At 44.7% G+C, this 21,366-nt stretch overlaps 1 protein-coding gene across 10 annotated transcripts in view; it reads right to left on the bottom strand.

Annotated features, from left to right (window-relative positions):
- NTNG2 (netrin G2) overlaps nucleotides 1-21,366 on the bottom strand; it is a 124,459-nt gene that overhangs the window by 21,162 nt on the left and 81,931 nt on the right. For 4 of the 10 annotated variants that reach the window (XM_083721400.1, XM_083721401.1, XM_083721402.1 and 1 more), the window contains exons 5-7: nucleotides 19,085-19,105; nucleotides 16,809-16,874; nucleotides 14,101-14,175 (exon numbers count right to left, since the gene is read on the bottom strand). In XM_083721400.1, coding sequence (XP_083577526.1) covers nucleotides 14,101-14,175; nucleotides 16,809-16,874; nucleotides 19,085-19,105 — 162 coding nt within the window. Of the gene's footprint in view, nucleotides 1-11,556; nucleotides 11,629-14,100; nucleotides 14,176-16,808; nucleotides 16,875-19,084; nucleotides 19,106-21,366 lie in introns of all 10 variants that reach the window. The other 6 variants (XM_083721396.1, XM_083721398.1, XM_083721403.1 and 3 more) reach the window with 4 other exon arrangements.

Below are 21,366 nucleotides of genomic sequence, written 5' to 3'. Positions count from 1 at the left end.
GCAGAAGATTCCCAGGTTCTTTGGCAATAGGTAGAATAGGCTTCTCCGCTGCCACAACTGCCTGCTGCTTGCCCTCTGCAACCCACTGCATCACTTTCCAGTAAGAGGGATCAAAGTGAGTGGGAGGCTGCTGTTATTTTTCTCACGTATACAAGTTGTACAAGTGACAATAAAGTATTTCAATTTTCCCTGCTTGAAGGGGGCAAATAGGCAGAGACGTAGTGTCTTTGTATGGTTTAGCCACTAGGTGGCACTGCACTTAATGGTTAAATACAGGTTCCACTATCAAAATGCTTATTATACAACAGCAAAAAAAAAAAAAACACTTATCCAAACACAAGGAATTGGTAGCCAAACCTTCCTATACACACTGCAGATTCAGATATCCAAACAGTCAGACTTGCATGTAGTGCTGTAAACATTTAAGCAGCCTTAAAGAAGTTTTACTTTTTTGTGTTTGGTTGGTCCAAGGCAGCTGTTTTGCCAGAAACCATACTGGGAGGGACAGGGAGAGATCAGACAACTAAGAGAGCATTTTGTCCTTCCTTGTTTGCCTTTTGCAAGGTTTCGGCAGATTTTCCTGAGGTGTTTTGATGTTTAGGGGTCAAAATTCTATGGTTGGGAATGCATTAGAAATCTCCCCATAGGAATCAGTGGAAATCGTTATCTCATTATGTGAATGCTCACCTAATAAATGATTTCCTGAAAACACAATGTGTGCAGATAGTGAAACCTGCACGTTTGTGAGTGGTGTCAATTATTCCCTGTATTTATTCTCCCTGAGCAGAAGTAAAGCTCATCTCGCTTTACTGGCCAAGGGAGCCAGAGGTGAGGAATCTGTCATCCTTCAATTGTTGCTGGACTGCTGCTCCCATAATCCTTGACTGCTGGTGTTGTTGGCTAGTGTTGATGGGAGCTGGGACTCCATTATCTGGAGTGGCCACCAGTTCCTCAGTGACAGTAAGGAGCCTGGGGGCTCTGGAGACACTTGCTAGGATGACATGTGGGCCTTAGCAGCTGCTCAATCACACTGACCCCTGGCATGGGGTATTGGGTTTGAATCACCTCTCATTTAATCAGAGATAAGGCCCAGGTGGCGCTGTGGTCTAAACCACTGAGCCTCTTGGGCTTGCCGATTGGAAGGTCACGGTTCGAATCCCCGTGACGGGGTGAGCTCCTGTTGCTCGGTCCCTGCTCCTGCCAACCTAGCAGTTTGAAAGCACGCTGGTGCAAGTAGATAAATAGGTACCACTCCGGTGGGAAGGTAAACGGCGTTTCCATGCACTGTTCTGGTTCGCCAGAAGCGGCTCAGTCATGCTGGCCACATGACCTGGAAGCTGTATGCTGGCTCCCTTGGCCAGTAAAGCGAGATGAGCGCCGCAACCCCAGAGTCGGCCACGACTGGACCTAACGGTCAGGGGTCTCTTTACTTTTACCTTTAAGGTCCATTCTGTATACATAGTATGCAGCAGTTCCATAAGATGCTCCAAGTCATTACAGCCACCTTTAGGAGGTGTCCCTTCACCCTAGTCCTCCCTAGCCACTTTGATAAGCAACACAGAGAATACCTTTGTCTCTAATGCTACAAAGTGCTTTGCTGGCTCCGACCAAGTTCCATTTGTCTTAGTCTTCTGTTTCCAACAGAGGACAGTTGGGTGCCTCTGTCTGGTACTTCCAAGCACAGCATGACTCACCCATCACAGGCAGTTTCTCCTCAGTAGCTGGGAGACAGAGCTAGACTGCCTCTGAACACAGAGGTTTTATTTGGTTGTCCTAACTGCTGTTGTTGGCCACTCAACTTCCATCAATTTGTCGAATCCATTTTTAAAGCTGATAGCCACCCATTGCAGCAAATGCTAATGAAGTAAAGAACTACCCTCCACACTCCAACTGACAGTCCTTAGAAATGTGGACAGAGTAAATCTGAATGATTAGAATGTCTGAACTGGAAGACATGGAAGATACTGTCCAAAGTGAATATGCACATGGACTGCAGTTGGTCACCTTTGCCATCCAGAAGTGTCACATCTTTGAGCTCATATTCTGTTTTACACTGCCACTAACAAATGGCAAGTTGGATGTTTCTCAGAGTGCAAATGGAGGATTGGCTGGTTGAGACATCACTCTGAGACTTGCTCATCGACATAGCCTGCTGATTGGCTTCCTGTGTCCAATATGAGGCACTCTTTTTAACCACAGAAGCCCTTTGACAAGCTGGGCCCCAAAGAACACTTCTTTCTAAACATTCCTCCCTTCCCACCCACTGGTGAACACCTGTTTTGTATCCTGCATTTCCAGGAATTTAAGTCAATGAGAGCCCAGAGTAGGGCCTTATTGGTGATGGCACCAGTGTGGAGGAACTCCCTTGCCCACACAGGACCTCTTGGCGACCTAAGGATCCTGGAAGAGTGAGGGAAGAAGGGGCCAAGCCCCCAAAGTTTGCTGGAGGGTGGAGCCAAGCCCCCCAGAAATGATCAGGTAAAGAAGACTGCTGTTGGGAAGGTTTAATTGATAGAAGAAGAGGAAGAAGCGCAGCCACCTTTCCTAGAACTGAGAAACTGACTGCATCATCTTCCTTGCCCTGTTTTGGAAACAGAGCTTTTCTGTGGAGGGATGAGCTGAGCTGACTGCTAATAGGCAAAGGCTGAGAGAGTGAGTGAGTTGAGGTTGAGAGAGAAGAGGCTGAGCCCTGAACAGTGTGCACCCAGAGCTTCCTTCTACAGTTCTATGACATTCTTTGTCTCTTTTCAGCATGCTTATAGTTCCTTTTGAATTTTTTAACATAATAATATTGGATTACTTTGAGTCCCTCCCATGCACACTTTAGAAACATTTTTGAGAGCCTAATGTCCACACACACCCTGGGGAAGAAATTCAATTCAGTTCACATTTAAAGGCACTTTGCAGAATAATATGAGAATGGAAACATGGCCATCCTTTGAAATTCATGCTCTCCAAACTTCATGATGAAATTCTCCAACCAAACCAATGTTTACAAAAATGCATATTTTATTATGGGGAAATGTGCATAAAAATTAATATAGCATTGAAAATGGCATACTAAAATGTATTATACTAGGGGAAATTACTTGCGAAAATGTACAAACGAGTCAAAATTGCATGCAAAAAATGTGTTTATTAGGAGAAATTAGCCCTAAGATGCTGATGAATTTTAATTATTTTTTTAAATCATGAGCATTTTTCTTTAATTTTTTAAAAAAGTGATTTGCTGTGCAAGAATGTGGAGAACCAATTTGTCTATTTCAGTTCCCTCAGTTTCTAGTTTTTCCAGTCTTAAGACTGGAAAAACTGGAAACTGAGGGAACTGAAATAGACAAATCCATCTTACGTGCCTTTTACACGTATTGGGCTGAAGCATACGTTTCATGGGAACTCTAATTGTGAATTGCTTGCCCTGCATTTTTAATGTTTGGTGTTTTCCTTTTTTGTTTCTGCTGCTCTTTTTAATGCAAGGCCAGGCATAGGCAAACTGGAGGGCTGGAGTCTGCCAATGCCTGTGCAAGGCATTTCATCCTGATCCTCTGGAACAAAAGCTATGACTGTATGATATTCCTTAGTAGGTTGCTTTCAGCACCATGTTGTTGAAAAACATCATTGCCATCAAGAGCAAGGATAAACAACGTATAGTTTCTCTTATGGGATGCAGGTGGCGCTGGGGGTTAAACCACAGAGCCTAGGGCTTGCCGATCAGAAGGTCGGTGGTTTGAATCCCCGTGATGGGGTGAGCTCCCGTTGCTCGGTCCCTGCTCCTGCCAACCTAGCAGTTCGAAAGCATGAAGTGCAAGTAGATAAATAGGTACCGCTCCGGTGGGAAGGTAAACGGCGTTTCCGTGCGCTGCTCTGGTTCGCCAGAAGCAGCTTAGTCATGCTGGCCACATGACTGTACGCCGGCTCCCTTGGCCAGTATAGTGAGATGAGCACCGCAACCCCAGAGTCGGTCATGACTGGATCTAATGGTCAGGGGTCCCTTTACCTTATACCTTCTCTTAGCATAGATCCTTACGTAGCACTAGAGGGTGATATCAGCACACTTTGTGAGATCTGCTAGGTGTGCAGCAGTACAAAAAGTATTTAAGGTGGGAACCCTAAATGAGGGAGGGGGCAGGTAGTCCAACATAAACTACCAAGGACTGAATATGCTCAGTTGATATGGAATGATAGTTGACTGTTGGAGAATGTTTGGGTGGGTGGACTTAAGATGAAGGGCTGTATACAAATTAAATAAACAACAACTGGGCTGGGGATGGAATGGAGTAACCTGAAAAAGGAGTGCTCAACACTGCAAGGTTCTGCTGCAGGTCCCGCTTGTAATCACCACCATCACTGCCACTGCAGAGACGTGCAGCGCTGCAAAACGGACCCTTTCTAGACTCAGTAGCTTAGCCGTTTACTTGTCACTCTATCAAACACCCTGCTTTGCATCTGGCAGTTTTTGGGGAAAGCTTTTGAGCTCGGCCTTCCCTTGTGGCACCAATTTTTCTCCCCCTCCCTTTTCTTCTTAGGACGGACCTGTCAATCAGTCAAGAAGATCTAGGGCAAGACTCACTGCGAGGCATAGTTTCAATTCTGCTTGGGGAAAATATATAGATACATATACAGACTCCAAAATCCAAGTGAGTTGGTTTCCCATGGGAACAGGGAGGTATGGCAGTTTTTCATTTCCCCCCCGTCTTAAGTTCAGTGTTCCACATTTGCACATCAGTTTGCCATTTATTTCTTTTCTTTCTTTCTTTCTTTCTTTCTTTCTTTCTTTCTTTCTTTCTTTCTTTCAAGTTTCTCATTAAAATTCATCAGAATTTTTGTGTGAATTTATCCTAATACAGACACTATTGTATACAATTTTTTGCCTGACAAATATATGGTTGCAAAGCATATTTCCCCCTAGTTTGATGTATTTTTGAATGTTATTTTTACACATTTTATTGCACATTTTACCCCCAGTATGCACATTTTTGTGCACATTACTTGGCTGGAGAACTGCACTACAAAATGCAGAGAACTGCGGGTTTTGAAGGAAGGCTGAGTTTTGTTCTGCGTATTGTTTCAAAAACTGAATTTGATAAAATTGTCTTGAAATAGGAACTGAATCAAATTTCTCCCTCCTCATGGGTACCAAAGTCTTAGTTCAGTCCCAAGTTGTTACTCACCCACTGAATACAAATGGTTTTGAAATCCATAAAATTGCACTTTGGAAGGATGGGGGAAGCCAACCCTTTTAGCCTTCCCCTTTCACAGCTGCTTAAGATACTATGAAGGGGCAATTAAACTCCGCTAAGCGATCTTGTGAACACTTTGCCCCCTATGCATGTGCAGGGACTCTGGACTGAATGAGATTCAAAGCCTCAGCTCTTTTGGCGTGCAAAGCAGCTGGCAGGACGGCTCGAGGGAACACCACTTTGCAACCCAAAAAGAGCCCAGCAGAGCTGCACACCTGCTCCACCCCAGCGCCTGTCAGCTAAAAGGATCACTGTGTTTTCCTTTAGCTCTGCCAGCCTCCTCTCTGGAGAAGTGTAGCTTGACAGCTGATCTGGGCTCCTGCCAAAATATTAGGGGTGAAGGTTTTCCCCTCCATCGCATTTCCTTGTTAACTGTTGCAAGCCGTGCAGAGAGAGCCTGATCTTTTGGGTAGTCTTGGGCTGGTTTTCTTTTAAGGAGAAGCTGGCAGCATTTTGTCTTCCAGTTGCTAAAATAATAATAATAATAAAGATGGCCATATTCACATGCCCAAAAAACTTTGCTTGTTATTCAGTTCAGTACGAAAGGATTGGCAGAGCTGTGTGTGTGTGTGTGTGTGTGTGTGTGTGTGTGTTAGCTGGGGTTTGTTTTTTTTGTCCCAGGTGAAGCATCCAGAGGGGCACCATTGAGGCTGCCCGCCTATATGTGTGTGTATGCAAACGTGTATGGGATGTGTGTGTACGAAACTGGATCTTTGACCTGGGTGAAATAAAACCTAATTTTGCCCCTGGGATGGCTGAGAAAGAATGAGGGATGGGCTAGGAAGAATCAAGGCAGGCCATATGGAAGCAAGGCCAAAGGGGAAGCAAGCATAGCTGTTTGCACACAACTGTGCAAGAGTTGTTGTTTTAAAGGTGCTCAGTCCAGTGGGGATTAGGCTTTCTGGAGAGATGGAATGGGAACAGACAAATCTGTTCGTTTTGATTTGTAATTCTTCCAATCTTATATTCAGTTCCCTGCATTCCCACATCAGTTTGCAGGTTGTTGCTTTTTTAAAGCCCTCTTCAAAATACACCAGCATTTTAGTGCTAATTTTAGTGCTAATTTTTAGTGCAGTTTTGCCTAATATGTACGTTTTGCAACACAACTTCCTCCAACACAATGCATTTTGTATATGATATTTCCACTGCATCTATCTGCACACTTTACTATGGTAAATGCATTTTTGTACACATTACTCGGCTGGAGCACTATGCCGCACAATTTCTATGGCTGTTTCAGTCTGTGACTTGTTTCAGGACATGCAAATTAGGCACATTTGCAGTTGACTGAGCCAAATTTCTCCCCTATCCCTGGTGGCAGAGACTATATGGGGAATATTGGGCAACGGAGCTGATGGCTCTGGTTTCTGGGAACAATCATGTACTCATGGTATTGTAAAGTTGGAAGGGACAACAAGGGTCATCTAGTCCAACCACCTGCAATGCAGGAATCTGATGTGGGGCTTGACCATGACCCTGAGATTAAGAGTCTCATGCTCTATCAACTGAGCCATCTCATGCAGGCCCAACCTCTCTGGAGTTCATCTTTTCTTAGTTTTCTTTTTTATTGTTGTAGTTCAGTGATAGGCATCTATCCTACATGCAGAAGGTCCCAGGTTCAACAGTGGTACCTCGGGTTAAGAACTTAATTCGTTCCGGAGGTCCGTTCTTAACCTGAAACTATTCTTAACCTGAGGTACCACTTTAGCTAATGGGGCCTCCCGCTGCTGCTGAGCCACTACTGCCTGATTTCTGTTCTCATCCTGAAGCAAAGTTCTTAACCCAAGGTACTATATCTGGGTTAGCGGAGTCTGTAAACTGAAGTGTCTGTAACATGAAGCATCTGTAATCTGAGGTACCACTATATATCCAGTTAGGGCTTGGAATATCCTCTGTCTGAAAACCTGGAGAGCTGATTCCCCTCACCATAGATGATGCTGAGCTGGACTGTCCAGTGGCCTCACTTACGATAAGGCAGCTTGCTATGTTCCCATGTAAGACTCCCAAAATGACTGCAGGGCAAAATAATAGCTGGCGTCTGCAGGGATTGCAAAGCCACCAGCAGTTACGGTTTCTGTCTTCCAAGTATGCCAGCTTCTGTGTTTGGCCATTGGATGCCATGCCTTTGTGCCCGGAGCCCTTGTCCTCATTTCACACAGCCTCCGAGATCAGAGGAAATTAAAGCAGCACGAAGCCATGAACCAGACTTGATATCCCTCTGACCCCTGACAGCTCTGAAACAGGTGGACTATGGGACACCTTCTGAGCCAGGTGGCTCCAATCCACGGGAGGGCAAAGAAAGCCTTACTACCTGGACGTTGCCATAGCAACTGTCCTGCCAATCCTTGTCTCTGTGTTGTATTTGATCATCCAGTGATCAGAGCCTGGCAGTTCTTTTGCTCTGAATCCTGCTGTTGGGCGCTTGTGGGCTAAAAAGCTGGGATGTTACAGCACATAAAACTCCAGACTCCCCAGCTGGGGTGCTGAAATAAACATCTGTCTGCCAAGCCCAACAAAAAGAGTAAAAATTGTGCCAATGGGGAATTTCTCTGCCATTCATGTAATACCCTGTCTGATCCCTCAAGTTTTGGCAGGGGGGTGGAAGAATTTTGGATGAGGGCATGGAGCCTCTTATTTTATTTCCTCTTAATTATTAATTAAACCATTCTATATCACCTCTTGGTTCTAAGAAGTGCCTGCGGGACAATAAAACCGCACTTCAAATTTACAATAATAATAAATAAGTAAAAATAGCAATTTCAGCCACCATAAAACATGAGTTGGGGGGAGCACAAGAACATAAGCAGATAAAATTCACACATATTAAAAACCTGGCAGAATGGAAATGCCTGACCTGCCTGCCTAAAAGGACATTAGTGATCTCACATGGGAGGGAGTTCCACAACTGTTGGGCCTCCACCAAAAAGACCCTGTCACACATCCCTGTTAATTATATCAGCCTTAGTGGGGGAAAGGGACGCGGGTGTGCTGTGGTCTAAACCACTGAGCCTCTTGGGCTTGCTGATCAGAAGGTTGGCGGTTCGATTCCCTGAAATGGGGTGAGCTCCTGTTGCTCGGTCCCAGCTCCTGCCAACCTAGCAGTTCGAAAGCACGCCAAAAAAGTGCAAGTAGATAAATAGGTACTGCTCTGGCGGGAAAGTAAACGGCAGTTCCATGTGCTGCTCTGGTTTGCTGGAAGCGGCTTAGTCATGCTGGCCACATGACCCGGAAAAACTGTCTGTGGACAAACGCCCGCTCCCTTGGCCTGTAAAGCAAGATGAGCGCTGCAACCCCAGAGTCATCCGTGACTGGATGTAACTGTCAGGGGTCCTTTACCTTTTTAGTGGAGGAACCTGGAGCAAGGCTCAAGGAATTGTGCACTCAGATGCAGGACTCAGAAGTAGAGCACCTGCTCATTGGTAGAGCATTTATTTTGCATCGAGTCGGTTCCAGATTCAATCCTTAGCATCTCCTGCCTGTTAATGTTAGCCAGACAACTTTGCTGCATTGTTTTCAATGCTTGCTAATTAAAACCATCTTTGTTTGTTTTGGCAAGGTGGGCTTTAATATGTAATTTTACTATGTGTCATTCTTTTAAAATTGCTGATTTATATTTTGATTTTTTAAAAAATTATGTCAATTTGTTTTAAATGTTTACCTTTGTTAGTATTTTTAATGCATATTTTAGATTGCTCTTTGTAAAAAAAGAATAGATTGCTCTTTGTAACTCACCTAGAGGCTTTCTTTCGAGCAAGCAAGCAGGATATATATATATATATATATATGAGTTAATGAATGTATGAGAATCGTGGCAAGAGAAATATCTGCTAACGTCACATTTCTACCTGTGTTTATTCCCCCACCTGCTCTGCACAGGTGCACTGAGCCATTTTTCTTTCCTTTACATCTTATTTTTAAAAGCTATTCTTTCTCCACCCTTTTCACTTTTGCAACTTGACATCCAGGTTTGAACCAACCCGGAGAGGAAAGCTTTCTGGAGCCTTGAGCTGGCTTAGCCCTTAAGGCTTAAGGGAATGTGGGAGAAGAAGGGTTAAGAATCACAGGATCAACTAATTAGGTTTAACTGTGTCAAACCAGGATGGCATATTAGCCTAATTACTCTCGCCCTCTGATTGGCTTGTGGGAGGGGCGGTGTTCCTGGATGCCCTGGGTAAAGGAGCTTCTAATTAAAGCATTTTCATCCCATGTTTCAGCAACTGGCTGTGCCACAACTATGCCACCTTTTTGCACTCAGTGCTGTTTGCTCTCCCTTGCAGATGGTCTGAGGAAAGGGGCTTAGGAAGAGGGGTCCATAGCATGATGGCAAAGCATGCACTTTGCATGCTGAAGGCCCCAGATATAATCCCTCTAGGTCTGTTGTAAAAAGATCAGCTACCAGATGTCTGAGACTCCGGAGAGCCACTGCTGGTCAGAGTAGACCAAGCTTCACCAACTTGGTTCTCCCCCCCCCCCCAGGATGTTGCTGCAATCCACTAACCACCACCCTGGCTGTTGGACATGCTGGCTGAGGCTGATGGGAGTTGGAATCCAACCACATCTGAAGAGCACCACTTGGGAAAAGTTGGAGTAGATTATACTGGGGTAACCAGACTTAGTATAAGGCAGATTCCCATGTTTGTTATGTTATGTTTTGAGATTGAGGGGTAGGCTTAATGAAACCAGAAATGGACTTAATAGTCATGAAAAAGCTGTCAAGCAGTCAGCTTGAGAAGCACCCCCTCCCTTTCTTTCTACGTTTTAGAGTATAACATTTAGTAAGTTTGTTTTTCTAAATACGGCAGTTCAAGTTCACCTATAAGAACTCCATGCGCTACCATGTTCCTCCATGATTTTTCTACCCTGCCTTTAAAGACAATGAGGTTGTTTGCCACCACTACACCTTAGAGCAAACTCCATTATTTAGCTATGCACTAAGCAAAGGTAAGGGACGCAGGTGGCGCTGTGGGTTAAACCACAGAGCCTAGGACTTGCCGATCAGAAGGTCGGTGGTTCGAATCCCCGCAACGGGGTGAGTTCCCATTGCTCGGTCCCTGCTCCTGCCAACCTAGCAGTTCGAAAGCATGTCAAAGTGCATGTAGATAAATAGGTACCGCTCTGGCGGGAAGGTAAATGGCGTTTCCGTGCGCTGCTCTGGTTCGCCAGAAGAGGCTTAGTCATGCTGGCCACATGACCTGGAAGCTGTACGCCGGCTCCCTTGGCCAATAAAGCGAGATGAGCGCCGCAACCCCAAAGTCGGTCACGACTGGACCTAATGGTCAGGGGTCCCTTTACCTTTACTTTACTTTTCCCCAGCATTAAGCCTCACTGGATAATAACCCTATAGTATCTAACATTATGGGACGCAGGTGGCGCTGTGGGTTAAAGCCGCAGCGCCTAGGACTTGCCGATCGAAAGGTCGGCGGTTCGAATCCCTGCGGCGGGGTGCGCTCCCGCTGCTCGGTCCCAGCGCCTGCCAACCTAGCAGTTCGAAAGCACCTCCGGGTGCAAGTAGATAAATAGGGACCGCTTACCAGCGGGAAGGTAAACGGCGTTTCCGTGTGCGGCTCTGGCTCGCCAGAGCAGCGATGTCACGCTGGCCACGTGACCCGGAAGTGTCTCCGGACAGCGCTGGCCCCTGGCCTCTTGAGTGAGATGGGCGCACAACCCCAGAGTCTGTCAAGACTGGCCTGTATGGGCAGGGGTACCTTTACCTTTACCTTTATCTAACATTATGCAAGAGGGAAAGAACATCTTCATGTCCACTTTCTGTATGCCTCCAATATGCTCCACCTATTTTGCCTTTCCCTCCTGAGCTAAAAAGCTTCAAATGTTGCAACCGTTCCTTGTCAGGCAGCTTGCTCCATCCCCTTCATCATTTTTGGTTGTTGCCCTTTTCTGTACATTTTCCAGCTCTACAATACCCTTTCAAAATCATGACACCCAGAACGATACACAGCATTCCAATCCAAGCACATAAGAAGAGCCTGGCTGCTAGATCAGGCCAAAAGACCCCTATAGTCCAGCATTCTAGTCTCTCAGTGGTCAACCAGATACCCCCAGTGGGAAGACAACAAGCAGAACCTGAGTACAACACCAAAACTTTCCTCACTTGCAATTCCCAGAAACAGGTATTCAGAGCCATACTGGCTGCAAGAGTGGAGGTCAATGTCGATTTGTATATAGGTATTTGTGAAAGGCTATTTATTATGACAGGCTTCACACTCCAGTTGAAATTGTTTGGAACAAGCCGAGAATAAAACTCCTGCCTGCCTGATGCCCACCAGCCCTCTTGACGTTGGCTATGAATGTCAGACCTTACCTTGGATGTTTTCGGGAGGCTCCCTTGGCGCAGGCTTGGGTTTCATGACTGGTCTCGCTGAGCTCCTAACAGCTTGGTGTTTCAGCAGTTGGAAAGAATATTTCATTTTAAGGCAGTACTGTGGCTTATTGTAAAAGACTCCCAAAGACTACTTAGAAGCAGAATTCATGTATAGCTGGGATGGGTAAAGAGAGAGGTAGAGATGGAGTTTGAGAGATAATGACCTAGTCTGCATAAACACCATACATTTAAAGCACATGTGCACCAAGAACCCTGGGAAGCATAGCTTGTTAAGGCTGCTGGGAATTGTGAGAGGTAAACTAGAGTTCCCAGGATTCTTTGGGGGGAAATTATGTGCTTTAAATAAATGGTGTGTATATGGCCTAAGACTGATTCACATCCACGCCGTACAACTAAAGCACATGGCTTTTCCCCAAGAACCCTGGGAACTGTAGTTTACCCACACAGAGCTACAATTCCCAGCACCATAACAAACCACAGTTCCTAGGATTTGGGGAGGGGGAGAGTCATGTGCTTTAAATGCATACTATGGATGTGACCATATGCTGGTAATTTTTTATGCCTTTGCAAAAAAATTCTTTAAAGCCTAAGATGGGCAGGGGGGACCCCTGGCATTTTGCTACCTGAGGTGCAGAAACAAGATGGTGCCCACTCACCTTTTTCTTCCTTGTAAAAGAACTGACCATAATGTCAGTTGTACCTTACTGCAAGATTAGCAGCAATGGGACAGAGTCTGCCATTACTGCCTCCAAGGTGAGTTGAGGACATATAGAGAAGGCAGTGTGGAACACACAGCAGTGGCCTCAAAACACCTTATTATTGACTCCTCCCTGATCCACAACCTATGCCGCCTGAGGCAGCTGCCTCACTTTGCCTACTGGGAGGGCCAGCTCTGTTCCCTCTCCACCGGATTGGATTCTTGTCCTTCCTTTCTTACAAGACAGTGCTCAATATAGATTATGCAACTGTTTCCTTGTACACTCATGTCTACCTACACCAGGGGACAGTAAGCTTTTCTGCCTTCTGTTCTTTTTTTCTTTCTTTTTTTTTGACATGCAGAAGGTCCCAGGTTCAACCCTCAGCAGAGGCCACAGCCTCAAACCCTGGAGAGTTGCTGCTAGGCTGTGTAGACAATACTGAGCTTGGTTGACCAATGGTCCGGCTCACTACAAAGCAGCTCCTTGTGTTCTTATTTGGAAAGGGGCCACGTAGCTCAGTGGCAGAGCATATGCTTTGCACACAGAAGGTCCCAGTTTCAATCCCTGACATATATCCAGGTAGGACTGGAAGTGTTTCCTGCCTCAAACCCTGGAGAGCTGCTGCTAGGCTGTGTAGACAATACTGAGCTAGATGGGTCCAATGGTCTGACTTGGTGTAAGGAAGCTTCTCATGTTCTTGTCCTAGAACAGAAAGTGCCATAGCACAAACTTGGAAGGGCAAGGGGCGGGTATCATTGCTGATACTTTAATAAATAAATAAACAACCCCAACGGTGATTTTTAGGTCTCTGTGAACCAATGTCAGTCATACACATTTCAGGCAAGCAGAAAACATACAACAGACTGGGTGTTGGGAATTGCCCTATGCTCTAAACAACTTCTAATCTACATACCACACTGGTTTCTCTTTGCACAAGCAACTATATACAAACTATATACAACTGCCTGGTTTCCATGGCCTTCTCATATCACCACAGTAGTGAGCTGAGAACAGTCACTTCTGCTATTAATCACCACTCTCCTTAGATGCATCTGTCAAAACCCTGAGGTTCAATCCCATCTCACCAACTGTGCAGGGCACAGTTGAAACCACACAAAAGAATCAAGCCCTGCACTTTTTTTTGGGGGGGGGGGTGTCTGTGGAAAGCAAGAGTTAACACATGGAAAGCAAAGTAGGTGTTATCAGGTGTGGCCAAATATGTCAACTCCAGCTTCTCACTTTTCCTATCTGAATTTCAGTTCTTTACATTTCTATCTCAGTTTGTGAATTCCCCAACCCCTAATGAAAATGCATCAGCATTTTAGTGCAAATTTCTCCTAATATCCGATGCAATTTCACCCAATATGCACTTTTTTAGCAATGCAATTTCTCCTAAAGCAATGCATTTCTGTATATTGTTTTCACAAATATATGCATTTATATGCATACTTTACCTCTGGTATATGCATTTTTGTTACATTACTTGGCCGGAAAGCCACCTTGCAAAATTTGGAGAAGTGAGAATTCCGAAGGATGGCTACCTTTGGGTTTGTGTGTCGTTTCAGAAAGTGTTAATTGTGAGTTCGGATTCTAGCCAACTCCAAGCAGACCCACTGAAATGAATGGACAGAAGTTAAGCATGTCCATTATTTTCAATAGGTATACTCTGAGTAGGATTAGCACTGGCAACAACCCTTCACCTTTAAATGCAAACTGAATCAAAATTCTCCTCCATTTCTACTATATGCTGAAGCAGCTCCTAAGCATCACCCCGAGACAGTGGGGCGCTAGCTATGACAGCTTGTCTCAGCAGAGTATTTCCTACCTTCAGTTCCTGCATCAGTCTTGGCCGGGGAGGAGCTGGCTTGCAAGGGGGCCACGCCAGAAGAGCTGGTTGTTTCTTGCAAAAGCAATATAGGAGAGCTGTATTATGCTAGGGATTTAAAGCAATTGCTACTTGGGTCTTATGGATGGCTCAAGAAATATTACACCAGGTGCTTTAGGTGATGAAAATCCACTCTGACTTCCCTATAGCAAAGTCTTTCCCTTTGTAGTGACGCCATCTGGACCTGCACAAACTCTGCTCATACCCTAAAGCTGCCTGTAGATGGAAGTAGATGAGACCACAAGCTTCTGAACTCCACTAGACACCCAGAAATGGGAATCCAGAATCTGATTCCAGAGAGGCCCAGCTCAGCCACAGAAACTAAGCAGAATCCAGCAAAGGCTTTGTTGATCCATGAAGGCTTGTTGGCTCAGCTTTTACAGAACAGGGGAAATGTGCACTCCCAGAAGCCTCCTGAGCTGATGTGGTGGACAGTGCACCCTACAATGATGATTAAGTCACTGGAACCATGGTGGAACCCACTGGATTCCAGTTTATCCCAGAAACGTGGTGGCACCCTCCCAAAAGAACTACATGTTTCATATGCCACAGAAGCGGCCATGTATCTCAAGGAGGGGCAGTGGCTCAGCCACAATTCCCTGCCAAATGTACCCATGCCATATCCCATGATGCACAAGGATGCATCTCTTCTTCTTGCACACTCCAGCAACACCAGGAAAGAGCTGGGTTGCTGGGCAAAATATGAATTGCCTACACCTGCTCCCAGAATGTAATCAAGTGCTATTAATGCTCAATCCACAAGTAGCATGTGGGAAGTCACAAAGAGAGACCTTTGGATCCTGTCACCTCTGACTAGGGATGCAAAGATCTGGTAATCTCTGACAACCGATGAAATAATCAATTTCTTATTTTTCCCAATCTTAAATTTGGCCCTCCAACGTTTCTGCAGCAATTTGCAATTTTTCTTTTTAAAACTCCTAATGGAATTTCCCCCAGCATTTTAGTGTGAATTTCCCTTAGAACAGATTTTTATATGTAGTTTTGACTAATACAGGCATTTCTGCAAGCAATTTCTCACAATATGATGCGTTTTTATATGTTTATCTCATTAATATATTTATTTTTAGGCACACTTTGCCCTAACATATGCATTTGTGTAAATATTATTTGGTTGTAGAACTGCCTGGCAATTTTTTTTATATAATTATGAATTTTGAAGGATGCCTGTGTTTTGGTTATTGTATTGTTTCAGAAATTGAAAATTTGATAAATTTGGCTTTAAATGAGAACCTAATCAAATTTCTCCCCTATCTCTAACGCTGACAAAAGAATTTACTCGGCAGCCAGTACTTTCCCCACATCAATTTTATGGGCTATCAGTCTCTGCTCAAAAATATAAAAAGGAGTGGCAGAAAAGGGATTAATTTGAAAAACAAACCAAAAACCAAAAACCAAAACTCAATTTAAGTAACCTAAGGAGGAATGTGGAAGGAGACGGGGTCAAGAAGTGTGTTCAGCTGAAAAATCTGAAACGACAGAAACGTAATTTTCTTGCCAGTATGGCTGGATCATAAACAATTTAGAGGGATATACTTTTTCATTTTTTTTAAAAAAAACTTTTTTCATTTTTTTAAAGCCACACTTTAAAGGTGGATAACAGATCGTGTCCTGTTGAAATGGGAGACAGAAGCCAATTGATATTAATAAGGGCGTTAAATCAGAGTAGCATGACAGCCCCCGTCAAATTGGCAAGGGCTTAATTAGAGTCACAATAAAAAGTCACCCCGGAGGCATTTTGTTTTAAAGTCATTCACACACACCTCCACTGGCTCAGCTTTTACAGAACAGGGGGAATTATTAATTCACTTTATCCTGAGATGTTTAGCCTTGTGTCTCGGTGACATTCATGGATGGTTTTACATTGCAATCAGGCAAGCATGAGCGAATGGCAGAGATGCAGATGGGAGCAGCTGGGGCCAGGGTCGGTACCAGTGCCTGGCTCCCCCAGGCAGGTGCTAGTGCCTAAGCAACCTAGCAGGGCTATCAGCGATGAAGGCTGGTCCATGAGGGTGAGTGAGGCACTGTCTCAGAAACCTCAGCCTGCCCTCATGTGCCTTCTTACCACCACAACTCCTCTGGTTCAGTAGTGGCTGATGCCCACTGAGACCAGTTAGAGTGGAAGGCAGGCAAAGTCAACTAGTATTGTCTCCATCCTCCTCCCTGCTGAGTTCTGCAAGGGCAAAACTGTGAGTAAGGAGGAGGAAATTGGCAGACAATTCTGCTACCCCCTGGACTGGTTATAAATAAGAAAACGGGCAGGTGTAGGGTGGCTGAGGTTGGAGGAGTAGTGTCCCATATGACACTATGAGTCCTTGGCCCAATACCCACCTCTGCCAATAGATAGCTCTTTTTCCTTGAAAGGCAAAAAGCAGGGATAGGGGAAGATAAAGGTTTAAGCACCTCTTCCTTACCACCATTGGTCTAATGAAATAGCTTCCAAAGCTGCATTTGCTTTTTTTAAACAACAACATAACCCAGAAAATGGCTGGCGATGGGAAGGTCTCTCTGTTTCCCATAATATGCAGTCTGGGGCTGCCTTGGTTGGTTTATTGTTGCTTTTGGGTGTACTGCAGAAAAGCAAGCACTAGCTAAGGAACTAGGAGCATCAAGCTATCTGTAAAATATACCTGTTTTTATCTCTGCCTCTTGCACAGGCACAGAAGGAGGGAGATCAGCTGGTTGCTTAACAGTGGCTGCTCAGAGGGTACAAAAGAATCATACACATACACACACACACACATTAAAAGAGAAAGTACAGAGAAAGATTCTCAGCGGTGTTTGAAACTCTTCCCTAGGAAAAGACTAGCATGAAAAATTCTGGAGAAACTTAAAGCACAGTATAACCATCTGTATAACGTCTCATAGATAATTCCTGAATTAGCAGGGCTATAAAATTAACCACTTCAACTTGTAGATTAATCAGCTCAGGTTTCAGTTGACTAACTGGCGAGGGCAAATTTTAATCAATGATGTTCACATGTCAACAGTACAACTCAGAGTTACTGCTACAGAACTCCTGGGCATTTCAAAGGATCGTGGGATATTACTTTATATTTTATATTTATATCTTGAGTGTTCTCCAAGAATATCTAGGAGGTGTCACTGTGAAGTGGGTAAGGCTGAGAGGGAATGACTGGCCACCTAATGAACTTCACGGTCGAAATGGGCACTTGAACCAGAGGCACTGTTTCAGACTGATGGCTAGATACATTAAATTGTGGTGGCTAACCTGTGGCCCTGCACCTCATCAGAGCCTCTGTTATTTCGCTCACCTTATCAGAACATCTGCCCTTTTGCCACATCACCAGAACACCCACCCTTTCACCCATCTCATCATAGCACCCATTCTTTAAGGTGTTACTGCAGCTGCATCCCTAAAGGAAAAGAAGCTGCACATTATTAATGTGTGCTGTCCTGCCAATGTCCTTCTCTGTATTAATTAGGTCTGAAAACAAACAAGCACTTTTGCTGACAAATGGAAAGAACTGAGCAGAAGCACAATGTAATCCCCCCCCCCACGTACCCCAATCCACACCTACAAGGCAAGTGAAGAGGCAAGCTAGTGAGGCTAGAGTCATCCTTCTATGGCATTATTTGTTGCTACTTAACATAGTGAAGCAGCATACAAAGCTGTTGCAGAAGGGAGGGGGCGACGGAAGACTGAACAGCAGAATCAGCTCTAGTAGATCTACATGAGCAAGTAAGGGGATGAGGAGCTTGTGCCTAGCAAACTACAGCTTGGCACCCACCTGGCTGCTGACTTGTAACAAGTGTGGTGGTAGTAGGAGGAGCAGTTGTGGTAGTGGTAGTAGTAGGAGCAGCAGTGGTAGTGGTAGTAGTAGGAGGAGCAGCAGTGGTGGTGGTAGTAGTGGTAGTAGTAGTGGTGGTGGTGGTGGTAGTAGTAGTGGTGGTGGTGGTGGAAGTGGTTTTGGGAGTTGTAGTGGTAGTAGCTTTTGTGGTAGTAACTCGCTTTGATCGTTCATTTGCTAACAAAACAAAAATAAGGATTGGGATGGGGAGAGGAGAAAGAAACCATAGGATAGTTTTCTCAGGACTTTTTCTCAAGTTATATTTAAAGTACCAAGCCTTTCCAGCGTATCTTGGGCCATATTAACAATATACACTTATGGTACAATCCAATGCATTCCTACTCAAAAGTAAGTATTATTGAGCTCATTTGTGAGCATGGGATTGATTGCTATCCACTTATTTGAACCCAATGGATTGTGTCCAATGCAACTGGCATTCAGAGGCATACTGACTCTGCCAGCGGAGATAGTAGCCATCAACAGCTTAATTCTCCATAAAATTGCCTTAATTCTCTTTTAAAGCCATCCAAATTGGTGACTATTACTATATCTTGTGAGTGTGAATTCCATAGTTTAACTATATGTTGTGTGGGAAAAGTAGGTCCATATACTCAGCTGAAATGTCCCGATATATCTTCCTTTTAATACACAAACACACACACACACCACGGCACACCTTAGTCTAATGAAAGTGAAAGAGACCAGATTCTGAAGCTGAAAAATCTTAACACAATTTTCTCCTAGTAGCAGCTTAATGTCCTGCCTGTGATACTTGAGGGGAAAAGTTCACGGCATCCACTGGTGATTTTGGTAACACGCACACACTTTTATTTCCTTCCCTTCTGCTGTTCTAACAAACCTCATGGGGAGGGAAAAACATGCCAGAGCAGCAGAGACAATGAGGTTACTGAAGTCAAAGGAGGTTCTTTTGACAGGATGGGAAATGAGGCACAATTAGAGGAGCAGACATATTGCCTGGAAAGTGCTAATGGACAGTGAAAACAGCCGCTCTTTCTCCCCATCAAGGAACGTGCACAGGGACCATGCACCAAACACGTCAAATCCCAGAGTTTCAAGTTTCATTTTCTACTTACTGCCAAAGTTTGGAGCTGCACCTGGAAGAAAAGAAGAAGGGCAAGGGGGGAAAAGAGGGTCAGCAAATACAAAGAAAGGCATAGTGCTAATTAACAGGAAGCTTGCTCATAAGCACACGGATGTTAAGGCAGCTGGCACAGGGCAAAACACAGAGGTGGGGTTTGCACCCAGGTAACCTGCAGTGACCTGTGGGGATCAGCCGACTGATAACCTAACTTATTAGCGCTCTTTTACTTTGCCCTGTGTCCGGGTAGGGTCATATATACTTGTCAGTTTTGGCATAACAGCTTATTACTAATAAGTCACATTTCAAGGGCATGAAGTTTAGTACAGTGGTACCTTGTCTTACGGACGGGATCTGTTCTGGAGGCCCATCCCTAACGTGAAATGCCCGCAAAGTGCTGTGTCTGCGCAGGTGCGTGGCACGATTTGGCGCTTCTGCGCATGCATGAGCGGCAAAACCCGGAAGTAACCCATTCCGTTACTTCTGGGTTGCTGCAGGACATAACGCGAAAAGACGCAACATGAAGTGGACGCAACATGAAGTATGACTGTACAATTCTTACTAGTGCTCATCTAGAATGTGGGGTATGGGTGGGTGGGTAGAGAAGGGACAGGCAGTTTTGCAGAATGCTTCATTAGAATTGCAGTGCTCATGTAAATAATATAAAAATTATTTCCTTTATACCAGTAAGTTATTTTGCTCTTCATGAATAGCACCTAGCTAAACGGAGTTCCCTAGATATAATTGTGAAGTCATCAAAGCCAGTATGTGATCCCTGGTTGGTTGGTTGGTTGGTTGGTTGGTTGGTTGGGTTATGTGAAGGAAGCAATTGGGGGGGGGGATAGTAAAACAGCAGCAGAAGTGAAAAACCATGGGGATATGGTAACTGTAAATAGCTGAGAAGTGTTACAAAGCATATTGGATTAAAGACCTGGGGGAGGGTTTGACGCCTGCAAAATCACAGTAACTGAGGAGACAATCAGACACAGAGAGCATTCATCTCAGTACTCACTCTTACCACCTTTGTCTTCGCAATAGGCTGTTGTTCCCATGTTACAGATGGTGACTGAGGCTAAGAAACTACCTTGTGAATGGCTGAGATGTCACCCAGTGACATCAAGACCACGAACTTGAACAAAAGTTTTGTTTTGTGGGTTGAGCTGCACGGTTTGACTGTAATGACTCTCTTGACCATGGGTAGGCAAACTAAGGCCCGGGGGCCGGATCTGGCCCAATCACCTTCTCAATCCAGCCCATGGATGGTCCAAGAATCAGCGTGTTTTTACATGAGTGGAGTGTGTGCTTTTATTTAAAATGCATGTCTGGGTTATTTGGGGGGCCTGTCTGGTATTTTTACATGAGTATAGTATGTGCTTTTATTTAAAATACACCTCTGGGTTATTTGTGGGGGATAGGAATATGTTCATCCCCCCAAAAAAAATATAGTCCAGCCCACCACAAGTTCTGAGGGACAGTGGACTGGCCCCCTGCTGAAAAAGTTTGCTGAACCCTGCAGTCTTGACCTTCAAAGAAGCAGCAGTCTCAGTTTTACGCACCTCCTGAAAATGTACTTTGGCCCAGGCTTTTGCAAACTCCTAAGCTTGGATTTTTGCTCTACATGGCAGGGTTAATATAGACAGGTCTGCCACAATTATATGTGCGAAGCAACTATTAGAGGACCAGGAGTCCCGTCTTAATTTCCTTTGGTTTATCTAACACAGGGAAACTGAGCTATGGCCATTCACAGGTGAAGAGAAAGGTAGGAAAGTCCTCCCCCCCCCCAATGAAACATAACCTGCAGATTCCCAATTTTCATTTATAATAATAATAATAATAATAATAATAATAATAATAATAATAATGAGCTCTTTGCATTTGTTGAGCCTGAGTTATGAGGCAAAATGCATGGGCACCATTCTTCTCAAATTTTGTGTGAGACTAGCCTGTTCCACCTCTTTCAGTGTTTTGGCTTTGCACACGCCCTAGAAAAATCCCTGTAGACACCCATGCCCTGAGCTTCCAGACTCTGGCTCTACGCAGGACACCTGGGCTCTGTGTTCTGAGTGTGAGAAGCAAACATAATGGAATAATGGGAAGCCAGCAGCTCCTGGTGCCTGTCAGCACCAAAAAAAACCTCTCTGTCGCTCCTTTGAAAGACCGTAGGCACTCAGCAGCAGCTGACAAGTTTGTTCCCTTTCAAAGGGCCCATGTCTTCAAGTTCCTGGCAAAAACAAAGCGTTCCTGTCATGGCCTTTTGAGACTGGATTTCTGCTTTGA

Source organism: Podarcis gaigeae (genome assembly GCF_964106915.1).
Source record: "Podarcis gaigeae genome assembly, chromosome: Z".
Taxonomy (NCBI): domain Eukaryota; kingdom Metazoa; phylum Chordata; class Lepidosauria; order Squamata; family Lacertidae; genus Podarcis; species Podarcis gaigeae.
The sequence above is the reverse complement of the archived record's forward strand: the minus strand, read 5'-3'. Positions and strand labels throughout refer to the sequence as shown.